The sequence below is a fragment of the Gymnoscopelus braueri genome (genome assembly GCF_963280865.1).
Source record: "Gymnoscopelus braueri genome assembly, chromosome: 18".
Taxonomy (NCBI): Eukaryota; Metazoa; Chordata; class Actinopteri; order Myctophiformes; family Myctophidae; genus Gymnoscopelus; species Gymnoscopelus braueri.
Genome location: NC_137618.1, coordinates 2,959,943 through 2,987,287, shown reverse-complemented (window position 1 = coordinate 2,987,287; position 27,345 = coordinate 2,959,943). Strand labels below are relative to the sequence as shown.

At 38.3% G+C, this 27,345-nt stretch overlaps 2 protein-coding genes and 1 long non-coding RNA gene across 4 annotated transcripts in view; 2 read left to right on the top strand and 1 right to left on the bottom strand.

Annotated features, from left to right (window-relative positions):
- The window catches only part of LOC308073743 (limbic system-associated membrane protein-like), a 398,830-nt gene extending 395,839 nt beyond the window's left edge, over positions 1-2,991 (top strand). The window contains exon 8 of the mRNA XM_080412852.1: positions 2,157-2,991. Coding sequence (XP_080268978.1) covers positions 2,157-2,254 — 98 coding nt within the window. The 3' untranslated portion in view covers positions 2,255-2,991. The remainder of the gene's footprint in view (positions 1-2,156) is intronic.
- A 5,036-nt stretch (positions 2,992-8,027) lies between these two features.
- LOC308106007 (C-C chemokine receptor type 3-like) lies at positions 8,028-17,870 on the bottom strand. 2 transcript variants are annotated; one of them, XM_080457003.1, is made up of 5 exons: positions 17,833-17,870; positions 11,688-12,043; positions 9,940-10,226; positions 9,481-9,606; positions 8,028-8,442 (listed from the first exon to the last, which is right to left on the bottom strand). In XM_080457003.1, exons 2-5 carry the CDS (start codon positions 12,025-12,027, stop codon positions 8,104-8,106), a joined length of 1,092 nt encoding a protein of 363 aa, XP_080313129.1. In that variant the 5' UTR covers positions 12,028-12,043; positions 17,833-17,870; the 3' UTR covers positions 8,028-8,103. The 2 variants fall into 2 exon arrangements, with proteins under 2 accessions (XP_080313129.1, XP_080313130.1); XM_080457004.1 differs by lacking the exon at positions 17,833-17,870 and adding an exon at positions 12,118-12,197.
- A 5,265-nt stretch (positions 17,871-23,135) lies between these two features.
- Positions 23,136-25,714, top strand: LOC308105743. The gene is made up of 5 exons (XR_013934935.1): positions 23,136-23,215; positions 24,778-24,862; positions 25,146-25,210; positions 25,359-25,519; positions 25,625-25,714. It is a non-coding gene; the product is annotated as an uncharacterized lncRNA (long non-coding RNA).
- The last annotated feature ends 1,631 nt before the right edge of the window (positions 25,715-27,345 follow it).

Sequence of the window (27,345 nt, the reverse complement as noted above, 5' to 3'; positions counted from 1 at the left end):
TAACAGACCTGGACATCCAGAATGCCAGTCTCTATAGTAAGTTACTCTAACAGACTGGCATCCATAATGCCAGTCTCTATAGTAAGTTACCTACTTAGCTAACAGACTGGACATCCAGATGCCAGTCTCTATAGTAAGTTACTCTAACAGACTGGGCATCCATAATGCCAGTCTCTATAGTAAGTTACTCTACTAACAGACTGGACATCCAGAATGCCAGTCTCTATAGTAAGTTACTCTACTAACAGACTGGGCATCCATAATGCCAGTCTCTATAGTAAGTTACTCTACTAACAGACTGGACATCCAGAATGCCAGTCTCTATAGTAAGTTACTCTACTAACAGACTGGGACATCCAGAATGCCAGTCTCTATAGTAAGTTACTCTACTAACAGACTGGACATCCAGAATGCCAGTCTCTATAGTAAGTTACTCTACTAACAGACTGGACATCCAGAATGCCAGTCTCTATAGTAAGTTACTCTACTAACAGACTGGGCATCCATAATGCCAGTCTCTATAGTAAGTTACTCTACTAACAGACTGGACATCCAGAATGCCAGTCTCTATAGTAAGTTACTCTACTAACAGACTGGACATCCAGAATGCCAGTCTCTATAGTAAGTTACTCTACTAACAGACTGGGCATCCATAATGCCAGTCTCTATAGTAAGTTACTCTACTAACAGACTGGGCATCCAGAATGCCAGTCTCTATAGTAAGTTACTCTACTAACAGACTGGACATCCAGAATGCCAGTCTCTATAGTAAGTTACTCTACTAACAGACTGGACATCCAGAATGCCAGTCTCTATAGTAAGTTACTCTACTAACAGACTGGACATCCAGAATGCCAGTCTCTATAGTAAGTTACTACAAACAGACTGGACATCCAGAATGCCAGTCTCTATAGTAAGTTACTCTACTAACAGACTGGACATCCAGAATGCCAGTCTCTATAGTAAGTTACTACTAACAGACTGGGCATCCTGAATGCCAGTCTCTATAGCACTCTACTATCAGACTGTGAATGGCAGTCTTTACAGTAAGTTTAAGTTCCTCTACTATTTATATTTTGGTTAATTTAATTTATTGATGTGTCGTTCATGACAAATAATTATTGAATATGAAAATCTGTTATCTGGAAAATAATTGAACGTTGCATGGCAGCTTATAGATATGCTATTTTCAAAATATTTAGAACATTTGTATTCATATATTTAATAGTCATTTGATAATCCACATTTTCATAGGAACTAGTATATAAAGTTGTCAAATAATTATAGTGGAGTAAAAAGTATAATATTTCCCTCTGCGTGTAGTGGAGTGGAAGAATAAAGTTAAGTAAAAGTACCCCACAAGTAAAGTAGGCTACTTGAGTCAATGTACTTAGTTTGCGTTCCACCACTGTAACATAGTTTAATAACTCAGAACCACATTTACCCTCAGAGTCAGAGAGAACTATACAGGCTTCAGCTGAATGTTCCTCGTTGACCACTGAATTAAAAAAATACTGAAGAAAAATGTATCAAAAATAATGTGGTTTAGTGAGCTTACAGACATATGTAATGATTTGAAAATATGATCGGATAACTACAGTAGGCTACAGTGCATACTAAAAATGCACAAAGTATATTACCAGTCCGCCCTAATACTTTATCATTTCAGACAGCCACAATTTTTGTTTTAAAAAATAGCAAAGAGAGCAGATCTCCAAGCTCAACCCATCGCGAGGTCTGCTATTTTCACTACTTTGCTGTGTCAGCTTTAAAATAGGGCATTAATTTATAAAATAACATAACAGATATTAAATATGGAGTTGCATGTTCATAGATATACAGATAATATCAAAATCATTACTGAACACAGTGGGGCCGCAAAGCACAGTCAGTACCTCATAATGGCCACCAGATGTCACTCCCACCTCAAGAACTGAAGCTGTACAGGAGCTTGTGGAAGTGTGGGAATATTCATAACCAGAATTGATTTAAAACTGAGGGATCCATGAGAGTCACCCTCTCTCTTTCTCTGTCTTCCCCTCTCTCCTTTGTCTCTCTTTCTCTCTCCCCCCCTCTGCCCCCTTTCTCTCTGTCCCGTCTCTCTCTCTCTCTCTGTCCTGTATCTCTCTCTCTCTCTCCTCCCCCCCCCCCCCCAGGACCAGGGACAGGTCGAGACATCAGCGGCTCAGCTTGTGTATCTCACTCACTGTGGCTTCTGCACAGCTGCATCGCCTGCCTTTTCTTCAAGTGTTAATACCGACCTCCTCCTCCTCCTCCTCCTCCATTGAAGAACCACTTTTGGTTCCAGAACCTTTCAGACCAAAGTTCTTTAAAGAACCATTTATTAGAATGGTTCTATAAACCACTTAAAACCTGGTATAGGGTTCTATTTGCTGGGGAGATGGGGAGAAATCCCTGCCTCTGCTTTTCATGTACCTCCTCCTCTGGTCATTCATTTTGTATCGCCGGCCCGGGATTGTTTTATCCCCTCTTATGGTCAAGAATGAAACAAAGATAATTTATGGAGCCTCCTGAGTGGAACGAATTCTCTCAAGTCAGGAAGGAAGGAGTCCTGGCAAGGCCCTCCCGGTTCCTGCTGAGTGGAACAAATGACAAAGGCTTGTTTGACAGCGAAGGCAATCCAGTTCCACTTAGTCCATGAGATAGCGAGATGGAATCACCGCCAAACGGGGGCAACACGTATTGTGTTCCCTTGTTCACAGGGCAAAATGTACAAAAAAAAAAAAAAGCCCAGAAAAGAAAGACAAATAATGTTACTACCAGTGGTGGAAAAAGTACTCACATTTTTTACTTGAGTAAAAGTACAAAAGTATTGCCATCAAAATGTACTTAAAGTACCAAAAGTATACTCATTATGCAGAATGTCCCATTTCAAGTTTTCAAATGTAAAAAAAATATCTTTTCAAAATCTTTTCAAAAAGATCTACAAGCTCGCGACGCATTGTGAACTTGTAGATCGGCTATTTTCAAATGGCCGAAATGTATATGGGGCTGAAGTGGTTAATGTGTGTTTTGTAATGATAATCAAAATCTACAAAGTAACTAAAGTTTTCAAATAACTGTAGTGGAGTAAAAGTACAATATTTTCTTCTGAGAGGTAGGGGAGTAGAACTGCAAATTGGAAATACTCCTGTAAAGTCAAAAATACCTCAAAAGTGTACTTAAGTACAGTACTTGAGTAAATGTACTTAGTTACTTTACACCACTGGTCACTACAATAGATGATGAACCAGGCAGTAGTGATGCCATGTCAGAAACACAGCTTCAGAACCATGTTCAACAATCCAGACACATATGAATGGCTAGCTGTCAGTGAGGAGAACTCAGTAAAGTGGTACACTGATTTATAATGAACAGTTATACATATAATTTCAGCAAATGCTTTCTGGTCTGTTCTTTGTTTAATTCATAAATAACAGTTAAAAAGACAATTTCAGCAAATGCTTTATGGCCAGTTAATTATCCAATTAATACATGACAGTTTAAGAGATAAGGTTTGTCGTTTTGGGAAATGTAGACTGATATGTTTGATATTTATGTTAATTTATGTTATGTTAGTTTCATTTAAGAATTTTATTAAACAATTATGCCAAGAAACGATCCCCCTGTGTTTTTTTCCTCACACATCGAACCCCGCCTATATACTTCATCGACCACTGTCTCCCAGAACCCCGCCTATATACTTCATCGACCACTGTCTCCCAGAACCCCGCCTATATACTTCATCGACCACTGTCTAACAGAGACATCTCGCCAGGTTTCTTGGTCAGCTCTTTTTTCCTCTCTAGACCAGCGGTTCTCAAACTGTTTCATGTCAAGGACCCCTAACTTCACACTTATTAGCCTGCGGACCCTCATTTGAAAAGATATGCCAGGGACCCCCATAAGAGAAGATTTCTACAGCTCTAGCAGTGATTCTCAACCATTTTAATTTCAAGGACCCCCAGTTTGACATGCATTAGGCTACGGCAGGACCCCCATTTACTGGCTTTTCTATCTCTGGGACCCCAATTGATAGATAACCCCCATTTACTGGCTTTTCTATCTCTGGGACCCCAATTGATAGATAACTTGGTTCCATTCGTACAGTCTCAGAGTTACAGACCCATAAGGGTCCATTTGGTTCCTAACTATCCATCATTTATCTGGGGACCCCCTGGAACTCCCTCAAGGACCCCACTTTGAGAACCAATGCTCTAGACCACAGGTCTTCAACAGGGGGTCTGTGAACCTTAGGGGTTCCTCAGAGTTACTACAGGGGGGCCACCAAATCTTGCATGGTGGGATCGTTTTTTTTTTTACATTAACTACTTGATTCCTAGCATCCCTATTCTGAAGAGAACTTTAGCCAAAGATAGAAGATCTACAAGCTCACAACGCCTCACACTGAGAGGCGTTGTGAGCTTGTAGATCTGCTATTTTTGGCAAAGAAGGTTTGGTGTAGAGGGGAAAAAGAGCAAACTAAGTACAGACTAAAAGGTCAAGTTTACTAAGTAGCCTATTGACGGTTTAAGTGGTTAAAGGTCTGAACATACACATTACACACACTGATGATAGTCCTGTCAAACAAGTCTATGAAGCTATCTGATCTATGAAAAAGTTTAATCTGCAACACAATGTTATACAATATGTAGTTTGGTGGGGGGGGGGGCTGCTTCATCTCTCTCTCAGCTAAGGGGTACTTGGCCTGAGAAATGTTGAAGACCCACATCTCGAAAATAGCAGATCTGTGAAGCTCACAAGTCGTGTCACAACGTGTTGTCAAAGTACGGTGAATGTTTGCCCAGGATGGTTGCAGGAGAACCAACCATGTTACTGAACGATCTACAGCAGAAATCACTAACCAGTACATGGATCTATTTAACACTTATTGTAATAATAAAACATCACTTACACCTCCTTTAAGGCTTACTTTGTGTGTTACATCAATTACACAAAGCAGTGTAACTGGGGGCAAAAGTGAAAGTGGGATTTTAACTGTTTATGTAACCCCATTTAGCAGCAGGGTTGTTCTTATGTTGGGGGGAGGGGGGGGGGGGGTATTTTTATTGGTAAATAAAACAAAAAAACTGTATTGTACATAATGTTTTTCTTTACTGGAGATGGGCTTGTTGGAGTTTTACCAGAACATTGCAAAATGTCATTAAACGTGTTTCTTTGTATATTGTCTTTGTATGAATATGGGAATAAATTACACTATAAAATACCTCACTACTACTACTACTAATATTAATAATAATAATAATTATTATTAATATGTGTATCATTATTATCTTTATCATCATTATTTAAATGGAAGTAACAGGTCAAATAAACAACCCAGTGTATGGGTTTTACTTTTTATTTATTTATTTAGAGCTAATATGTAATTAGCCAACCACATTTTTCCGAGGAAGAGAGCAAGCAAAGAGAAAGATCATTTAACTGTGTTACACTACTGCCAACATGCACTTTCTATCAAACTGTCTATTTCAAGGGCGCCGATACTGCGGGTGCTTCGGGGCTAAAGCACCCAGGGGAAATGAAGAGCACCCATGACAAACTCATCACAAAAGAAAAAAAAGAAAAAAACACCAACATCTTCACTTCATGGAGTACATTTTTGGTACCGTTGCGCACCCAGGAGCGCGGACACATATCGGCGCCCCTGGTCTATTTTGTTTTCTACGTAGTTACAGTCTAGCTGCTATGTACAGTATACAGCTGTAAACTGAATAATTACTCCAATCATGTTCCTGTAATAGTGTAAAGCGGTATAAAGCACTTCTGGCGTCATGTTCGCCTCACCCCAGACAAATTGCTTGATGCAATTTGTATAAACTAGATTGTTGTGCCACTATGCAGTAAGCTGGGTGTGGCCCCTGGGAAATCAGTGAATGAGTTTGAAGTTGGCTTATATAGGAAGGGGGCATGTCCGATTAAATGAATAAGAAAAACTAAAACTAAAAACTCTGGGTACACATACAAATCAAAGTAGACATGAAAATTACCCCGTAATAGTTTAAAGTGAAATACCCCTTGAAGTACAAGAAAGGCAGACTATAACATTAATACTTTTATTACAGAAAAGATGGTGGTATTAAATACAAGGTATACACAGGCTGTAACAGACAGCAAGGCATTGGTCACCATTTTTCGCCACATCAGCGCAAGTCTCCGTTGACAGAGATGAGCCTGTTCATTTATCAGGAAACAGCGCAAATGTGTCGGATGGATTTTCATTTTTCATTTTTGGTAACAGAAAGAACGGGGAAATATAGTTCTTAAATGTAACGAAGTAACGCTATCAGTTTGAAAAAAGCAACTAAGTAACCGATTACTCTAATTGCAAAACTAACGCACTAGGTTACTCAATTACCCAAAAAGTAATCCGATTACAGGAACAGCGTTACTTGTAACGTGTTAACACTGGTGATGATGTCATCTGTCTCTCGACACCTCAGGTTTTTCTAATTCTAGGCCCGTTTTGAAGCTTCCATTAATCTCTGCAATATTGGTTCTTTGTTCCCTGCTTACACCCCACTTACAACCCTAACCCTAGAACCCTTAAACCCTAACCCTAAGGTAAACGGGGAACATACAACGGGGAACATAGGGAAGACCCCCTTGTGCTTTCAGACCTCCCAGCTGCATGTGACATTTTGGATCACAACATTCTTCTCTTATGTTTGGCATGTTGTGTGAATATTGGAGGTGCAGCCTTAAACCAAGAGCTACAGACGTCTTTCTCTGTAGCCCTTGGAGTCTAGCCTCGCGTGGCCAGACAATATCACACGACACACTGCGTGGATATTAGTCTGGTCCCTATCAACGATAAAAAATTTTCCAAGGGGCGGTTACAAAAAGATCCAAACGGACTCTATTGGTTAGACCTAAACCAATCAGAGCAGTACTTCCTTGTTCACGAACTAATCAGAGCAGTGCTTCCTTGCAATGACGTACAAGGAAGCACTGCTCTGATTAGTTCGTGAACAAGGAAGCACTGCTCTGATTGGCTCCACACCACTGCGGAGGGAGAGAAGTGGAATCTCTATGGAGGGGGGCCAGACCTAATCTGCCGAGGGCTAAAGTGCGATGCGATTTTGCAAAGGCAGATTCGGCTGGAACCAGGCTACTTGGAGTCTCCACGTCGTCCTCTGCCCCCCTCCCGTGTGGAGTCCCCCAAGGTTCAATTCTTGGGGCCATCCTTCCCCCCCCCGTATCTCCTCCCCCTGGGATAGATTTTTTAACGCATGGCATGTCCTACCACTTCTGTGCAGATGACTCCCAGATCTACATGCTGAAGAAAAAAACACCGCCGCTCCCTAAACACATTGCTGGACTGTCTAAGTGACATAAAAGCATTCAGTTTAAGATTTTAATGTTTGTATTTAAATATTTAAATGGATTCGGCAACTATTCTGCTTTAGGCTTACAGTTAAAAATGCAAAGAAATTGTGAAAATGCCGTTCATAAAATTGCCGTACTAAAATGTTGCTGTCCTCACACAAGTATAGTAATACATGTAATACGTGTGTGTGTGCGTGTGTGTGTGTGTGTGTGTGTGTGTGTGTGTGTGTGTGTGTGTGTGTGTGTGTGTGTGCAGGGGCGTCACGGCCATTCACTGTGCGTACGATGCGACACCCTCACTCACATAGATCCGTGATTTCATACCCCCCAATTTTTGAGAAAAAAAAAAGAAAAAAAAAGATAATAAATTGGTCAAATCAGGCAAAAATAAGAATTAAATAACCTAACCCTAACCCTAAAACCGAAATAAAGTAACCAAAACACGAAAAAAAAACTAACAAAATCCCCCCCAAAAAACGCAACATTTTGAAAATACAAAATGTGTTTACATTTGATAGTTACAAATGTTTTTCACGATTTTTCAAAAATAGCAGATCTACAAACTCATAGCGCGGCATGAGCTTGTATATCTGATATTTTTGAATAGCCAAAGTGTAAAATAAGGGGTATATATAGTCCACCGAAAGTCCACCCCCCCACCTTCTGAGAGCCTGTGACGTCCCTGTGTGTGTGTGTGTGTGCGCGCGCGCGCGCGTGTGTGTGTGTACAAGCGTGTATGTTTGAGTCTTCCAGCTAGTAATCAGCAGTAGTATGGGGTGTTCTCTGTGAAGTGGTCCTGCTGCTCTGGCTGCTGAAGCTCATGTGTCTTCTTAGACAGGGGATCTTCTTGGCCAGCAGTCTCTTGAAGTGGCTCTGGAACTTCTTGCCGACAAAGGTGTAGAACACTGGGCTGATGCAGCAGTACACGTACGCCAAGTTGCGTGTCACGTACAGGGAATAGTCCAATGTGTCTGACTCTGAGCACGACTCAGTGTTGTTGCTGATGGTAGAGATTCTAATGGCCCGCAGGAGGATGACAGTGTTGTAGGGCGTCCAGCAGGCAAAGTAGGTGAAGACGATGATGAAAATGAGCTGGATGGAGCACAAGGTTTTAATTTAATAAAACTACAATGAGAACTAGAATTTACAAAAAACTATAACTAACTGAAACTGTTTTGTGTTTACAAAACAAACAAAAACTGAACTCTTTAGCTTTGTCAATATAACGTACATTAGGTCTACAAGCTACAAGAGTTTTTTGATCAGCTATGTTTCACTACTTTTTTTTTTAAATAAATAAATAAATAACTAAAACATAACCAAACCAGGGGCCTATTTCACGAAAGCAGAATTAAATAAGCCTGGATTTAAGACAAATCCAGGTTTGCTCCGTACAGCCTAGTTTATTCCGTTCCACGAACGCCAAGCCAGGCTGAGAAGGAGCTACTTTGTCGAGCTAGAGCTGCTAGACTTTGTCAAACCAGACTGTGTCGAGCCAGGATGGTAAAGCCAGGCTTCAAGTATTCCTGTAAAAGACCATGAAAGTCGATAGCAGAATCCTTGAACTTGACCAATCATGGAGCCCAAAACCAGAGCGGCATTCTTCTCTGTGGCTGAACAGCAGCACTGCAGCAGCTCATGGAATCATATAAGGAAGTAACATGTATAATAATCAAGAAAGGAAACACAGCCGCAATAAATATAGATCCAGGGAGAAAGCGTATATATATACATATATACAATTAATATACAATTAATTTATATACGTCCATAAAGTCCATAAATATATAATTCAGTTAGGCTTAAACATGAGGAGTTTAAGTGAATATTGGAATTATAATTATAAACACTTAATAACTAGAATAATTTTCTATTTTTAATTTTTAATTTCTATTTTCTATTTTCTATTTTCTATTTTCTATTTTCTATTTTCTATTTTCTATTTTCTATTTTCTATTTTCTAAAATCAAAGATCTGTGAAAAGCTTTCATGAAACCAATCCTGGATAAATTAAGCCATGATAGCTGTTAAATACTGTAATTCTGCTTTCGTGAAATAGGCCCCAGCCCCTTTAAAAACAAATGTTGAAAACATACTCAAAACGAAATACAAATTTGAAAAATGTAAGACCTTGATGGAGCGGCACTTCTCCTTCATGCGGGTGTTGATGATGCGGACAGTGATGCTGGCATAACAGAACATCAACATGAAGAAAGGCAGCAGGAAGAAGACAAGGAACTGTTGATAATAGCTGACCTGCAGGGGGCGGAAAGGAGCACTTTACTTGAGCATTTACTATTTCCATTTTCTTCTATACTTTGTACTTGAACTCCACCACATTTCAGAGGCAAATGTTGCACTTTTTACTCCACTACAATTATTTGAAAATGTTAATTAGACATTACTTTACAGATTACTTTTTATTCGATCTAAGCTTGTAGATCTGCTATTTTCAGAATTTAAAAAATATATATTTTGTTTTAAATTAAAATAAAATGTAATAAAAAAAAAGTTTAGCAACAAAAAAAGTACTTTTTACTGTGTTACTGTATGCATGTTTTGATGCCAGTACTGTTGATAATAGCTGACCTTGCGCCAGTGGTTCATGACCTCCACATCATATCCTGTTTCCTCACACATCAGGCCATTTTCTTGGTCCTCGCGTACGTTTGTGAAGACCAGCTCTTTGAGACTGGCTAAAACACTGATGCACCAGACTGCCGCCGACAAACAGATAGCGTAGGACCTCTTCCTGCTCTTGGAAGCGGCCACAGCGTGCACCACAGCCAGATAGCGGTCAAACGTCATGAGTGTGAGGAAGAGGACGGAGCTGTAGTAGCCGATGAAGTAGGCACTGCTGACCATCTTGCAAAGTGCTGCACCAAAGACCACAGGTGGGTAAGAATTAGTTACATTTAGGTGCATTTACTTAAACATTACTCATGTATGAAATATCAGTGGTGGAAAGTAACTAAGTGCATTTACTTAAAGGAGAATTTTGGACTAAAGTTTTCTTACCTTTTCTATGACGTTATGATATCTTAGGATGAATGGTACAGTAGAAAAAATTCATAACTCCACCCCTAAGCCGCCACAGCTTAAAAGGTGCGCGGATAGGCCTTAGGTTAGATCACATATTTTAATAGCTTTAAAAAAAAAAAAATTGGTGAGATCTGACGTTCATAGTGACAGAACACTGTCCCAAAAAAAAAAAAAAAAAAAAAAAAAAACAGAAGTCTCGCTAGACGAGATTGAAATCTCGAGATTTCAATCTTGTCTAGCGAGACTTCTGTTTTTTTTTTTTTTGGTTGCATAGTATTCTGTCACTATGAACGTCAGATCTCACCAAAAAAAATCAAAAAAAAAAGCTATTAAAATATGTGATCTAACCTAAGGCCTATCCGCGCACCTTTTAAGCTGTGGCGGCTCAGGGGTGGAGTTATGACATTTTTCTACTGTACCATTCATCCTAAGATATCATAACGTCATAGAAAAGGTAAGAAAACTTTAGTCCAAAATTCTCCTTTAAGTAAATGCACTTAAGTACAATTTTGAGATATTCTACTTTACTGGAGTGTTCCAAATGTTTTACACTTTTACTTCTACTCCACTACATCTCAGAGGAAAATATTGTACTTTTACTTCACTACAATTATTTGAAAACTTTAGTCACTAGTTACTTTGCAGATAGAAATGATTATATAATAAAACATACATTAACCACTTTAGCCCTATTTTATAGACTATTTGAAAATAGCCAATCTACAAGCTCACAACGTGTTGGATCGCGAGCTTGTAGATCTGCTATTTTCAAACATTAGTACTTTTACTTTTGGTACTTTAAGTATATGTTGATGCCAATACTTTTGTACTTTTACTCAAGTAACATTTTGAACACAGGCCTTTTACTTGTAAACAGAGTATTTTTATATTGTGGTAGGTCGGATATTTCTACTTTTACGTAAGTAAAATATCTGAGTACTTCTTCCATCACTGTGAACTATTGACAAAGACTTGGCATGAAAACTTTTGAGAACCACCAGAGTAGACAAAAACTTTAAAATAATGACGACCCAAGTAGAACTAAAAGTAGTCATCCAAATAATTACTCGAGTATAGTTTTTGTCTACTCCAGTGGCTCTCAAACATTTTCGTTTCACAACATATTTATTAAAGCAGATCCACAAGCAAGAGCTGAACTTGTTGGTCTGCTATTTTCAATTAAGCCAAAGTATAAATAGGGTTAAAGTGGTAAATCAGATGGAACCTCCTCCTCAAGGGCCCCTGGGAGTCCTCGGACCCCACTTTGAGAACCCAACTGGTTCTACTCCACCCACCTCTGCCAAAGATCCACTCGGATGAATGGTAGGTGGCCCAAAACGGAAGGCTAGAGGCGAAGAGGAGGTTGGAGACGACCAAATTGAGGAGGAAGATGTTGGTCACCGTGTGTAGCTTCTCAAACTTGTAGATGATGAGGAGAACCAGCCCGTTGCCAACGGAACTGAGGAGGAAATTGACGTAGTAGAAGACAGGGATGAACGCAGCACCAAAGCGGTTGATGTCGGCGGTGGAGCAGAACACGACCACCCTGTCGACCACAGTGTTTGGGTCATCGGTGGTGTCATAGCTGTAGTTGAACAGACTAAGGAAGTCATTGTAGCTGTCCTCGTCTTCCATAGCTGGATGGTTCAACCTGTTGAAGAGACATCTTTAATGAAGGACAGAGACACAACAAAACAGTTCCTACTCCTAACATTTGAATTTCACCTTCAATACAGTATTCCATATGCTTGACAACTGGGACAACGTTGTTGTAGATTCACGTTACAGGGCGCTCGCACGAAGACACGTTGCTAGAAACACGTTAGCATCAAAACAATAGTTTTTCTATTGTTAGGCCTTGCTTGCACTCTGGGCAGTGGTGGAAAGTAACTAAGTACATTTACTTAAGTACTGTAGTTAAGTAACATTTTTTGGTATTTGTACTTTACTTGAGTATTTCCAATTTCCAATACTTTTACTTCTACTCCACTACATTTCAGAGGCAAATATTGTACTTTTACTCCACTACAATTACTTGAAAACTTAGTTACTAGTTACTTTTCAGATATAAATTATGATATTACGAAACATACATTAACCACTTTAGCCCTATTTTATACATAGGCTATTTGAAAATAGCAGATCTACAAGCTCACAACGTATCGCAACGCGTTGTGAGCTTGTAGATCGGCTATTTTCAAACATTTTTGTAGTCTTTTACATTAGGCACTTTACGTACATTTTGATGCCAATACTTCTGTACTTTTACTCAAGTACATTTAGAATTCCGGACTTTTACTTGTAACAGAGTACTTCTACAGTGCAGTATTGATACTTTTACTTAAGTAAAACATTTGAGTACCTTTTTCCACCACTGACTCTGGGACCACAAGTCACATTTCTTTAGTGGTTTTTGTACTTATTTTGATACCTTTCAGTAGGGAGAGGGATCAAGAATTGGAATCAGATGGAATGTATTCCCAAGTTATTGAGAATGGGAAAATTGATTGATAGGTTTTAGTTTATCAGTTTTCTCACAGATTTTTAGCAGGACCTGACGTGACGTCATGAAATTAAATCACTGGCACAAATATATGTTGTTCTAATAAAGCTTTTGACTTCTGAAGAATGTCTTCCCAACTACCGGTAAAAGGCTTGTATGCGCATATTGCTCCAATTGTGTGCATCAGCTGAAGACAACATACTCTACCTTTGTTTGTCTGCGGAAATTAAATGAAAATGATTGACTGGCCCGTATTCGAACCGATTTGCTATAATATAAAAGGATCAATAAGGAATCAAATGGATAAGCAGGATTGATAAGGGGATCGAAATTGATAAAAAATAAACGATTCCCATCCCTACTTTTCAGCACAAGGCACGGAGTCACACTGCTTGTCACACTGCTTTTAACCAAGATTTCCAACTGTTTTTTAAATGTTTTATTTTTCTTATGAAAGAACATTTTATTATGTCAGATAGACCACAGACAGAAAGACAGTAACTTCCTCTTTCTCTCTGTCCACTGGGTTTTAATTTTATTTTGTACAGAAGCGTATTGCTGTCACGAAAAGAAGAAATTTGGCACGTAAAGAAGAAATGCTGTGGCAAAACAATGGGTCAGGACCCATGTTTGGGTCGCGTACACATTTTTATGGGAGTAAGTATATATATATATTTTGTTTCCTACATTCAAAAAATATATACATATTTCAAAAGATTTAAAAGGTTTAAACAAAAAAGATCTAAACTTCATCAATTAAAAATGTTCTAAAGTATTTCATAAATGAAACTTGAAAATCAAATGATTTATAAAAATAAAAACATTTAAGATGCAGCCAAATGTATCCTATTGGTCTTGAGCTAAAACGTTTGTTAACCCTATAGGTTGTACAATAAATAACACTCTTGTATGATGAAGCAGGGCATTCATTTACGGGATAAAGAAACAAGAAATTATGACTAAGTCATATTATACCTGTTGCTGTGTGTGTGTGTGTGTGTGTGTGTGTGTGTGTGTGTGTGTGTGTGTGTGTGTGTGTGTGTTAGCATACATTTGTTGTTAGCACTTAGCACTCATTAGCATGCCCAGTAGCAACCAAACAGGGCTCAACTACTGCTGTCTTTGTCAACCAAAACGGTCGCGGAGGTTAGACTGTTGCCCAGTGCCCACGTAAATGAGTTTCTGAGCTTACACACCTGGAGCAAATTAATGAACGAGTGACATTAAGCAGCTGGGGAGAGAGGGGGAGAAGAGAGACAGGGGAGGGCGTATGATCCCATAGCATGGGAGGACAGCCTGTCTCCCCATTGGCTTAAAGGACAGGCAAAATAGAGTAATCTAGAAGGTTTATTGAGAAGATGATAGGGCACAGGTCAGGGTCTTGCTATGTTTCTTATGGGAAAACAAATCATTTGATAGGATTTGGTGGATTAGGGCAGTGGTGTGGTCTACTGTGTTGTTACATCATATACTGTACGTACTAGATACCGTCCAACCATCCGAGGAAGTGTATCTGATATGCAGGAGGAGGGGCTGGGGGCAGCAAGGATGTAGACTTCAAATAGAATTTTTCATGTGATAATGTGGCATCTGAGAATTCAATGATGAACTGCTTAACAACCTCACCATTGTGGATACAAGCACCTGGCCATCAACACCTGCGTATGGTATGGTGAGACACAAGTGAAGCGACTCTACAGGCATGTCAATCTTAGTGAAGATCAAACTATTCATGGGGTGAGATATTTCATGAAAGCCTGAAACCCTAAAACCACTCATACAATGCATGCATAGTTGCATAAAGAGCTAAGTACTTAATTATTTTACTTAAGTAAAAGTATCAATACTGCAATGTAAGTAAAAGTATGTCAAAGTATCAATACTGCAATGTAGAAATACTTGGTTACAAGTACACGTGCAGAATTAAAAATGTACTTGAGTAAAAGTACAAAAGTATTGGTATCAAAATGTACATAAAGTACCAAAAGTAAAAGTACTCATTGTGCAGAATGTCCCATTTGAAGAAAAGTGCTCATCATACAATAAATGCATAGTGGCATAAAGAGCTTTTATTTCAGTCTTATGAACAGTCAGTGGTGGAGAAAGTACTTAATTATTTTACTGAAGTGAAAGTGTCAATACAGCAATGAGGAAATACTTGGTTACAAGTAAGCGTCTGGAATTAAAAATGTACTTGAGTAAAAGTACAAAAGTGTTGGTAGCAAAAAGTGTCAATACAGCAATGTAAGTAAAAGTATCAATACTGCAATGTAAGTAAAAGTATGTAAAAGTATCAATACTGCAATGTGGAAATGCTTGGTTACAAAGAGCTTTCAGTCTTATGAACAGTCAGTGGTGGAAAAAGTACTTAATTATTTTACTGAAGTGAAAGTGTCAATACAGCAATGAGGAAATACTTGGTTACTTACAAGTAAGCGTCTGGAATTTAAAATGTACTTAAGTAAGAGTACAAAAGTGTACTTGAAGTGCAAAATGTACTTGAAGTACAAAAGTAAAAGTACTCATTATGCAGAATGTGTGCAAATGTATAACAATCTTTTGAAAATAGCAGATCTACAAGCTCACAATGCGTCGCATCGCAACCCATTGTGAGCTTGCAGATCAAAGTAACTAGTAACTAAAGTGTGCAAAGAATTGTAGTGGAGTAACTAGTAACTAAAGTGTGCAAAGAATGTAGTGGAGTATAAGTACAATTTTATTTACGTTTTGTGTAGTACTCAAGTACATTTACGTTTTGTGTCTCCAGCACAGTTTCTAGTGTGTCTATCTCTCTCTGGAAGAGGTTGCACATGCACACGTGCTGACGTGCAGCCGCACTGAGGCGCTCCAACATACTGTGCTGGTACTGGGGGTCCCATACTCCCAGTGGGGGTCAACCATTTTAATTTCAAGCAGGGCCACAGTGCAGAAAGACGTTTTCCAACTACCTGGACATTGAATATGCTAAAATGGAAGATGAGAAATTTGATAGAATTAGAATATTTCTCTACCACTGCGGGGATGGTAGAGAATAACTTTTATCATTTGTATTATTATGATTTTTTAAAGTAAAGTAAAGTAACTAGTTACTAGTTACTTTTATAATTTAGTAACTAGTAAAGAAACTACTTTTTTGAGAGCAGTAAGTACAACTAGTTACTTTTTAAAAGTAACTTGCCCAACACTGACTGCCATAGGGTGTCCCACGAATGAGATAAGTTGAACCGTATGTCGTAAAAAGGCTATTTCGCTCAAAAAGCTTTATCATGTGCTGCCCAGTGCAACCAAGGACTGAGACAGCCGTGGGTAGGCCACCCAGCCTGGCGAAGACCTGCAATCCGAGGAGCGACAAGTTCTAATTGTATTTATCTTTGTACGCATGCTGTATTTGTCTTTTGTGAGCATGTAAACCTTTATTATCGAATCCATGCACAGTTTAATAAATTAGGCCTATGGTGTGCAAACCAGATCTTCCTTTAGTATAATCAACAGGAAGTTAAACATAATTTATAAGAAACAAACAAACAAAAAACAGCACCGTGTTTCGTGATGGTAGATATTGGCAGAATCAGCTTTGTTTGCATCCATTTATGGGCTAAAAGAGTGACTTTGAGAGCTGTTTCACCATGCAATGCAAGTCAATGAGGAGCACATTTTTAATTATCAATTTCTAATCAATGGAGCAACTATTCTTGATATATTTGCCCAACCCTGGAGTTACATCTTGGCGAGGTAACTACAAACCCAAACCTCTACCAAACTGTGCTTGCCCTTTAAGTAAATATATTTTCATAAGTTTATGATTCAAACTATATTTTGGCATGTACCGCATTCAGACTGAATGTGCACAATAAGCGTGGTGAGTGACTGTTGTGCTAACGCTAGTTAGCTGAAATAACCAGTAGGAGTGACGTCACCACCCCATCCTCAACCACGAACCGTCACCCGTCTTGTATGCAGTGGCATGCGTAGCCAACACACTTCCATATGATGGTGATGCCATGAGGACATCCTTGGCTGTGAGTTTTGATTTAATCACTCATGTGCCCTTAGTTTTCTTACCATGGAAAGTTGAATTGGCCAAGATGCAGCTGGGGATGTGCATTGTTATCCTCTCTTATCATCTCTATATTTTCAAAGATTATTTTTATTGGCTTAAAAACGTATTTGAATTATATTGCCACAAGTATTTATGGATAGCGGTACGACGGGAAATGGATGAGACAGAAACAGGCCAAAGGCTTTCTCAACAACTGGGCAAGCAACAGTGCAATAAACATGGTGTTTTTTAAAACATGTCATGGTGTGTGTGTCTACATGCAGATTACTTTATTCTTCCCTTGAGGAAATTTTGTCTTGGTTCATGCCACTTATAAAGTAGTATTCTAGTGTTCATTTAGCATAAATCATGTCAGTCTTATCAAGTTTGTTTTCAGAGTCGACGGCTGACTGACGGCTGGCACTGGCACGCAAGCTAGTGAAGCTAGTGAGTGTGAGTGTGTGTGTGTGTGTGTGTGTGTGTGTGTGTGTGTGTGTGTGTGTGTGTGTGTGTGTGTGTGTGTGTGTGTGTGTGTGTGTGTGTGTCTGAAAAATGATCAGGGCACAAATATCTGGTCACCATTATTCATCTGTTTTGTAAAATATGAGATAAATACATCACAGAGCTGTCTGTCTCTTATATGAACCTGGCACAGCATGTTGCATTTTAGGAAACATGATGTAGGGAAAAATGCAGCTGATGCAAATATAAATGTTGTACATTGTTCATGATAAAAAAAATGATTTTAAAATGGAAAAACTGGTAAAAGAGTGCCCATTTTCACAAATGTAATACATTACTCACTGAAGATGGCTTCTTAAAATGTGTTTTCCTTCAATATCTTGTTTTTCCTTTATTGAATATGTAGCCTACTGATAGTAAAGTGTGTTAAACTCACCCGTGTTGAGTAACAAGATGACAAAAGCAACTCGAACAGAAGCGTAGTGAAGTGTGCGTTGTGCTGACTGTGTAAAAGTGTTTTACTGTCAAACATGTGTCATCACTAAAGAGGAACTTTTGTGTGTGTGTGTGTGTGTGTGTGTGTGTGTGTGTGTGTGTGTGTGTGTGTGTGTGTGTGTGTGTGTGTGTGTGTGTGTGTGTGTGTGTGTGTGTGTGTGTGTGTGTGTGTGTGTGTGTGTGTGTGTGTGAGTGAGTGAGTGAGTGAGTGAGTGAGTGAGTGAGTGAGTGAGTGTGTTTCCCGTACTTTTCTTGTTTTTCTTGTTCATTGTTTTCTTGTATATGTTGAATTTGATAGAATGTATTTTTTAAATAAATAATTTATTGACATTTATTCAAATGGTGCAGTCTTACAATTTACATAATTATACAAAAATAGAGCCCCCACACACACACCCACACACCCCCAACCCCACTACTAAGTAGAGCGTTATATAAGTCTGATATATTATTAATAATATTATTAATATTCATATTAATATTAATGCAATCAACTGTTGGCATATTCCCAAGAGGACTGGATCATTGTTGGTCTAATCTAAGTAAGTAAGTAAAGTCCATGTTTAAACTTCACTTTGAAACATGTTTGAGGTCATGTTAACGTTTACTCTGGCTTTTGTGAGCAGACAGTTAAGTTGCTTGAGTCAGTATTTAGATATTTGGTATGAATTTCCTATATAAACCCATTGTAACTTCAAACTCCATTTTAACCATGAAGGATTCATTGAAAACACCCGTCCTTGGTTCTGGTGACTGATATTGACCTTCTAATACGTGAGGGGCCGTGTTTTTTTCTAAAGTATATATTTTTTGGTAAATACAATAAAATGTAATGAAATCATTGTAAAACGTAATTGAAAAACGTAATTGAAAAAAAAAAAAAGGACCCATGCTCAGGTGCCAGTCACATACCTGTCACTTGCACACACCTGCCAGCAAATGTTTGTTTAAATGAATGCCCTGCTTCATCATTCAAGAGTGACACAAGTAGAGAACATAGCAGATCACAAGCTCACAGTGTCACAATGCAACACATTGTGAGCTTGTAAATCCAGAAGGAGCGAGTGCATTTTCCACGGTTTCCACGGTTCCACAGCAGCTTCCGCTGCCGTGGAACTGCCGGTGGAGGAGCGACAGCTGCCGGCAGTGACTGCGGGTGGTGGAGCGGCGGGCTGCCGGCTGTGGAGGGGCAGCTCCGCGGCAGCTTCCGCTACCGGAAAATGCACTCGCTGTCCCTCTGTAAATCTGCTATTTCCACTATTTAAAAAAAAAAATGATACAAAATGAACGTTTTAGACATACAAGATTTATACTATGCTATGTATATATCTCTTATGCTAGAGGGTCCGTTGCCCCCCCATGTAAATGCAATGTACTCATCTGTGACTTTGACTTTTCTTAACCTATACTTCAAGATTAAAACATCAATAATAATGTGTGTTGACGTAAGTCTGTCCATTACTCAAGACCACTGGTGGTTGCTAGGAGGTACAAAGAGGAAACGAAAGTAACTCTCACAAGCAAGCACACACACACACACACACACACACACACACACACGCACGCGCACACACACACACACACACACACACACACACACACACACACACACACACACACACACACACACACACACACACACACACACACACACACACACACACACAAAGAGAATAAAATAGGATCCTGCACATTACACAATAAAAGAAAATCTAAAACGGTCCTTACTTGCATAACTATATATTGCAACATCAGCAGTTTATATTCCCATTATTATATTTAAGTAACTGAAACATCAAAGATAATTCCATTACGGTCTGGGGATCTTAGTATAATTTCTATGTTCAATTTGAATCCAGCATAGGGAAAAAAAGCACAATTGTGTTTGTTTTGGGAGGACAGAAATCACAAAAATGAGCTTATCTTAACTTGTTTTTGTTCATAATTGTTTTTTTTAAAGCTATCATATTCTTTTCTTTTTTTTGCAGAAGAAAAAATTATCTGATATATATTATATAAAAAAGTGCACATGTGAAGCTAGAATTCTGGGTATTAAAATGCATTGTTTGTGAAAGATAAAAGTTGAAGTTGTAAAGACAGCTTATTTGGGTCATTACACTTGTTATATCATGTAGATACATAATATCTTGACCTGTTGATCATGGACTTTGAATATTTCAGTCAAAGCTGAAATGGAATGTTTTCTGTATAAATATGGCCCTCAAACGTGGAGTGTGGTGATCAAGCTCTGCGTAGAATGTGTTTGGCAGGTTTCGGTTTGTAATCCACTGGAAGAGAAAGAGAGAGAGAGAAAGAGAGAGAGAGAGAGAGAGAGAGAGAGAGAGAGAGAGAGAGAGAGAGAGAGAGAGAGAGAGAGAGAGAGAGAGAGAGAGAGAGAGAGACTTGGTCTGTCTTACATGGAGGAGGGTGGACACACTTGTGGCCCATGTTCCAGCTTGTGCTCATAAAATGATTGCTGTGTCACAAGTTAAGTTAACTAAAAAAGCAACACTTTAGATGAGTTGTTGAAGATAGCTTGACTATAATTGCAGGCATTCAGGTTTCTTATAGTTTAACATTTACCTTGCTATCAAATAACGTGCACTTCCACCTCTAATATATTCATCTCATCTTTTGCAGTTGTTTTAGTTGGCTCAGAATTCTGAACCAGAACAACTCCGAAGCCAGCCCACTTGCATGCGGCAACTTCCACGAAAGTAATAGGCCACTTGGCTCAATGCTGGCACAAGCTGATCTGCATCAATAGCTGAGAGGGAATTCAGAAAATGTTTGCACTTGGTGACAACTTTTAGATTTTTGGCATGGTGTCAGGTATAGGCATACAGTTTTCATAAACCATCGCAAGCAAGTTGGGATCGCCCCCTAGTGGTTTGCTTGCAATTGTAGCACTTGTGTCACCGTATCACAGGCAACTGATATATATATGCTACTGGACCAGGATAACGCTTCTAGATTGGTAGGGAGTGGTTGAAATGAATAGACCAGAGACAAGAGCTTAAATGTAAATAAGCCGGCAAGCTTTACTGAGGGTAGAATAAAGAAAATAATAGTTTCACAGTATGCATACAAACTATGTACAATGGTGGAGGTAGGTAGGTAATATTCAAAAACCCTTAGTTTTAACCCTCTTCTTATAGAGCAGGCTCTCAGGTTTAGTTTTCTATTTAGTTTATCAACTAAATGTTTGTTCAGTTAAGTTAAACTAAGATTCTTATTATTATGACCGGTCAGGTTTTTTATTCTATTTTTAACAGCCTTTTTTAACAGGTTTATCCTCAATCCTACCACAATGGTGAAGCAGAATTGGGTCAAACCGTGCAGGTGATCCAGATGAGATGTTTTCAGTCCTTGTAGATACACGGTTCCTTGGGTTTTACTGACTCGTCATCTAATGTCCTCTGTGTGTGTGCTGTCTCCTAGCCCGTTTCGGGACCCTGTTTACCTTTTTTTGTATTTGGGAAGGCGGTATCCAGGGTCCCCTGACGCTCAAACCACTCTCTCTCGTACTCGCAGCTACCACTGTCTGGTCTCGGGCAAATATCTCGTCACTTAGAAGTTGCAGAGATTTCTCAAAGGTACCCAGAACTGCAGTAGTATGTCGCGGAAAGCTGCATTAATCGGCGGGGATAGGCGTTGCCGTTAAACATTTTTAATCATTTTGTAAAACTTAAGCTCCTCTCTCACACTCTTCTCCACTTCCCATGTCCCGCCTCCCCCCACACGGAAAGAAAATATATGAACATATATGTCAATATATGGCAGGTATATGCCGAATATATGCCTCATACAGTATATGCCATATTCAGGTTCATATATGTGCATATATGTTGATATATAGGGAATATATGTCTCATATATAGCTCATATATGAGACATATATTCCCTATATATCAACATATATGTCCACATATATGCCACAATCAGGTTCATATATTTGCATATATGTCATAAATGCCTACATATATGCCTACATATATAGCTAGTATATATCTGACTTTTTGCATATGTCATACATAATGTCTATATATATAGCTAACTTTTTTTATTTGCAAGGTAATATCCAAAGTTCTATATCTACGTATTTCCATTCAATGTAGATTGTGGTTTGTGGATTGTGGAAGATATGTATAAAGACAATATTGTTTAATTAGGTCTGCTGCTACTCTTATTAATTTTAAAACACAACTAAAGACCTTTCTGTTTTCCACTGCATTTGAGTTATTTCTCTCTTTTCTCTACACATTTTCTCTTTTCTCTAAATTACAGTCAGGTTATATTCTAACTGTTGAACATAGTTTTACAGTAATGTAAAGTATACATAACAATAATAATAATGATAATAATAATATATTTTATTTTTAACGCACTTTAGATTTTTGGAAATCACAAAGTGCTACAGGGTTTATAAACAAAAGGCACAACAATTTAAAATGTTTTACTTGATGTGAACATAATCATCATTATCAGTTATTATTAGCATTATTAATTTTATCATTCAACTTCTTGTTTATGCCCCAAAATGACTGCTATACAGGTTTTGTAGCAATTTGTAGCAATTATAGAAATATTAGACCTTGATTGTCAAATGTTTAAGCATTTTCTAATCATACTACTTATAATAATTTATAAATATAATACTTTATTTTACGTACAAATATTTTCTAAATATTACATATTTTTTTACATTTTGGACAAAATAGCCAATTTTACATTGAGGTGTGCAGATATCCCATGCAGTGCCCGTTACTTACAGCAGTGGTTCTCAACCTTTTCAGGCCGAGATCCCCCAAAATAATTTGAACTGGGGACCCCCGCCCCAACCAATATGCACGTAGGAGTTGATGCATTTAGTTTGAATCCACAGATCAATATTGTGAAAATAGCCGATCTACAAGCTCACAACAACAACTCGGTGGGTTATTTTTGCCTCTTTCTTATATTATTATTGGACAATTTGGCCAACGTTTGACCAGTTGTTTTAGTATACTTTGTTGATTACTTTTGATGCAGTAATGGTCTTTTTCTTTTCTTTCTTTTATATATATATATATATTTTTTTAGGTATTAAAAAGGTTACATAAATTGTTACTTCACTGTCATCTGGGGACCCCCCCAAAATCATGTTGGGGACCCCCCTCGGGGTCCCGACCCCACAGGTTGAGAACTACTACAATGACACATTACGTCATGCATCTGAAGGCGGAGCCTATTCATTTTGAAACTGAGGAAGTAACGTCTGTCTGCTGAGCGAACATTTATTTACAAACCGGTTGCTTCCATGCTTCTACTCTACTAGATAACAGGTACGTTTAATTAGTTTATGGAATTAAAATGTTATCCAACTTGTTAGTATCGTAAATGTGCAGTTATATTTGTGTATTTGCCATGGATCACACGACGCTCATCCGTCACGAGCGTCATGGCTGAACTTAGACCTGGTTTTTGCACGTTCTCCATTTAGAACCTGTACATCTACATAAACGTTCAGATTTTAAATATAAAGTGCTTACTCCATGGCCATGGATGTTACAAGTCTACTCGGGCACTCATAAATACCCGTATTGTCTGTATTGTTCAATAAAAAGCATTTTAATTCGATCGGTGGCCATTTTCTCCGTATTTCCTTATGCGTTCAACTACGTGACCCTATCGGTTGGGAGGTGTACTGCACTCTGATACATTTTAAGTCTATGACACAATGGCCACCGATCGGATTAAAATGCTTTTCTATGAACAATCCGGAATATACGGATACTTACACCCACCCGAAGTGACTTTTAACATCCGTGGCCATGAGATAAGCACTTTATATTTGAAATATGAACGTTTATGTAGATGTAGGGCCGTAAATGGAGAGTGCAAAAACCAGGTTGAAGTTTCCTCATGACTGTCATGAATGTCGTGTTTCGCTCGGGTCTAAAGCTAATTATGTTTCGTCGTAAGACACTGTTGCACGCCCAAAAATCACTGATCTACAAGCTCACAGCGACACATTGTGAGCTTGTAGATAAGGTTTTTGGGGCGTGTAACACAGTCTTAGACATGGCATTAGCATATTAATTTCCATGTGGTGCATATCAGTGTTTATTTCAGGTATAAATCATTCCACAACAGTGAAAGCTAATGTTGGCCTCATTTGTTTTGACTGTAATTAATTATTATCATATCTATGAATTTTGTTTGAAACCTACAGTACAAAGTACAATCATTTAATTAAGAGAAAGAGAGTACAAATAGTACCAATGGATAAAACAAAATCAAATCAGCTGACAGATTTGGTAATCCGTTTTTTTTTACTTAGTTTTGTTTTGCAGACAGTAGCTAACAAAAGCAGGTAATGTTTATCAGTGGTTCTCAAAGTGGGCTCCAGGGACCCCCAGGGGTCATTGGGGGGTTTCCAGGTGGTCCCCAGGTAAATGAGGTTATATAGCATCAAAATCAGTTTAACCACTTAAACCCTATAAATTGCCTATTTGAAAATAGCAGATCTACAAGCTCACAGTGCAGTGCATGGTGATGCGTTGTGAGCTTGTAGATCAGCTATTAAAAAACTAAAAAACACTGTAAACAAACTGTGTGGAATATTTCTGAAACACTTTTGTAACTCAAATCTTGAGTCCTTAGCCAAGTACATAGACTACTAATTAGGGGGTCCTTGACGTGAACATGTTTGAGAACCACTGATTTGTACAACATTAATCATTAATCAGTTCTGCATTGTGAAACACTTTGCCAAATTCATCAGAAGAACTGAATGATGAGAAGGGGGCACGGTGGCGCAAATTATGAGCAATCTGATGAGTTAACATTACATTTTAAATTACTGACGCACAAATAATATCTATGTCTATTTCTACTATCACAGATGCTGAAAGAAACACCTGGCTTGCAGTGAGCACTGATCACCAGTGCAAAGACTGGACACGAAGAAGTGCGAAGACGATTTTCAGGTGAGAAAAACATCTGCTGCTACGTGATGTCTCTACTTGCAATAGAGTCTGAGGATGTCTTTATTTTTTTATTACATGTTTGGATACCTTTTACTTTCGTTTGATACTTTTCTTTTTTGTTGTTTGACATTTTCCTCCTTTATAATTGTTAATACTATGTATGCAAATACAATTAATAGCTTGTACAAAAAATTATGCCACTCTTTTACACCAAGCTGTTACCCTCAACTGTTGAGCTGGGGTCAATGACTACGCATTTTTTATTTGTTTTTCTGTCTTTTAGGTGTTGGCGACAGCAGCAGTTGTTGAAAGGATAATGAAGCTTCCCGACTCGTCTAATTGTCTTAGGTAGTGTAAACTGTTTTTTTCTAATCTGTTTTAAAGCATTGCAAATACGGAGACTATATGGAGGTCACGTTTAACAATCTTTTGTTATGTGGAAAGCAACAGACGAACACTGTTAACATGCAAACCATATATGTCTAATTATGTTTAGGTGAAGTTCTCACAGCTACAAAATGGATGCTGAGCATTGAGGGTCCGGTCGTTGTGGCTCCACAGATCAACTTCCTGGCTGGACTGGCAGCTTTTCCAGTTATTTCAACTTCACTCTGGTGCACAGGAGCACGCCTGTTACACACTGGAATTCATTCAAAGGTAACTTTCTGCTTGAAGTAGAACCATCATATGTAACTCGAAAAATGTGCTCTCTTGTAGAGCAGCTATGAGTGCACCTTTTCCATATGTGATTTGTGATTTCAGATGTTTCGTTGGGATCAACCCATTGGCGGTGGCACCAACACGACAAAGCTGCTCAGCCAGAAAAGTGGGTCTATCCTCCTGTCTCCTCCCTCCCGAAGCGATTGATGGACTTCGATTGGCTTTGAGTGAAAGTTATGTGCAAAACATTCATTTTCATTCATGCCTTTAATTTATTTGCGAAGCATATCTTATTGCTCTTTCTGGTAAACAACCTGTGCTGATAATCTGTTGTTCGTACAAGTGAAGTTCATGTGATGTCAAACATACCATGAGATCATTCGACAAGACAAACTTACATAATTCTATTATTATTATTATTATTATTATTATTATTACATAATTCTAACCAATAATTGTAAATATAGAAGGTGTCTTGGACTCATAAATGCACTCACTTTTCAGACAATTCAAAATAATTGCATGTTTATGAAAAAAAAACGAATAAACTAATAAAATAGATACTGTTTGAATAAAGGCTTTAGGCTATCAGCCGATAAACTCACAAGGAAACACATGTACACTAAATCAGGTGGTGTAGCAAAACTTATATGCTTGGAGTCTTTAGAAGATAGACTCGAGGCATTTTTCCACTGTCGTCTCATGTCCTTTTGGTCTCTTTGCAGAGGCAACAATGAAGAAGTGGCCGCACGCAACTAAAGGCCAGCTGGGTCAAGCCATCAACAGCAAGTTGACAGAGCTCAGGCATCGCCGAAAGGCAGATAATTGAAATTATTATTCCTGTCTAAGATCAACCAATTATTTTCTGTTGTGATTATGTTTAATTGAGATTTTGAATAAATGTTTAATAACTTCCAGATGTTGTGTTTTATTTAATTCATGTAGGTATGCATATTTGTATTTATGTAGGTATACATATCCTTAACATACTGTATATGTGTAAATAAACATATATGACCTATATTTAACATATATGTGTAAATATACATATATGACCTATATTTAGCATATATATATAATGCATATATGAAATTGGACCCCTACATATATGGGCATATATGCAGCATTCATATATATGCGCATATATGTGCATATATACATATATATGTGCATATATGTTGAAAGACATATATGTAGGGGTCCAATTTCATATATGTGGCATATATGTTGAACATATATGTGGCAATATAGGTTCATATATTTTCTTTCCATGTGGGCCCGCGTTGTGACTGGCAAGCTGGGCGTCCTATGTTACTGCCCCTGATTAGCCAAGCTCGTATACATGCTTACATGATAAAGATCTATTTATATGCTTGTACTGTAGATTTATATTGGTCAAATAGAGATGGTAAAATCAGGCCAAAATAAGAATTAAATAACATTAAAACAATTATAATTAAAGAAAAAAAAAAATGTACATTGTGACCTGAGTCACAGTTAACCTGAGTTAACCTGAGTCTTTACCTTATTGTAAAATTAGAAGAAAAAAAGCATTTTAACCATACAACGACATATTCTACTATTATTTTTGGGGACCTTTGACCCTCACAAGTATAGTGAGGGCCCCACACACACACACACACACACACACACACACACACACACACACACACACACACACACACACACACACACACACACACACACACACACACACACACACACACACACACACACACACACACACACACACACACACACACACACACACACACACACACACACCTCTCCTTGTTTTCCAGTGACAGAAAGTAAAAGGTCTG

Bases quoted from the DNA above. Each gene is read 5' to 3' on its own strand.
- LOC308106007 (XM_080457003.1), bottom strand. From the start codon at position 12,027: ATGGAAGACGAGGACAGCTACAATGACTTCCTTAGTCTGTTCAACTAC. The intron at 10,227-11,687 runs GTGGGTGGAGTA...TCTTTGGTGCAG, and splicing joins CGAGTGGATCTTTGGCAGAG to CACTTTGCAAGATGGTCAGC. The intron at 9,607-9,939 runs GTCAGCTATTAT...CGCCCCCTGCAG, and splicing joins TCATGAACCACTGGCGCAAG to GTCAGCTATTATCAACAGTT.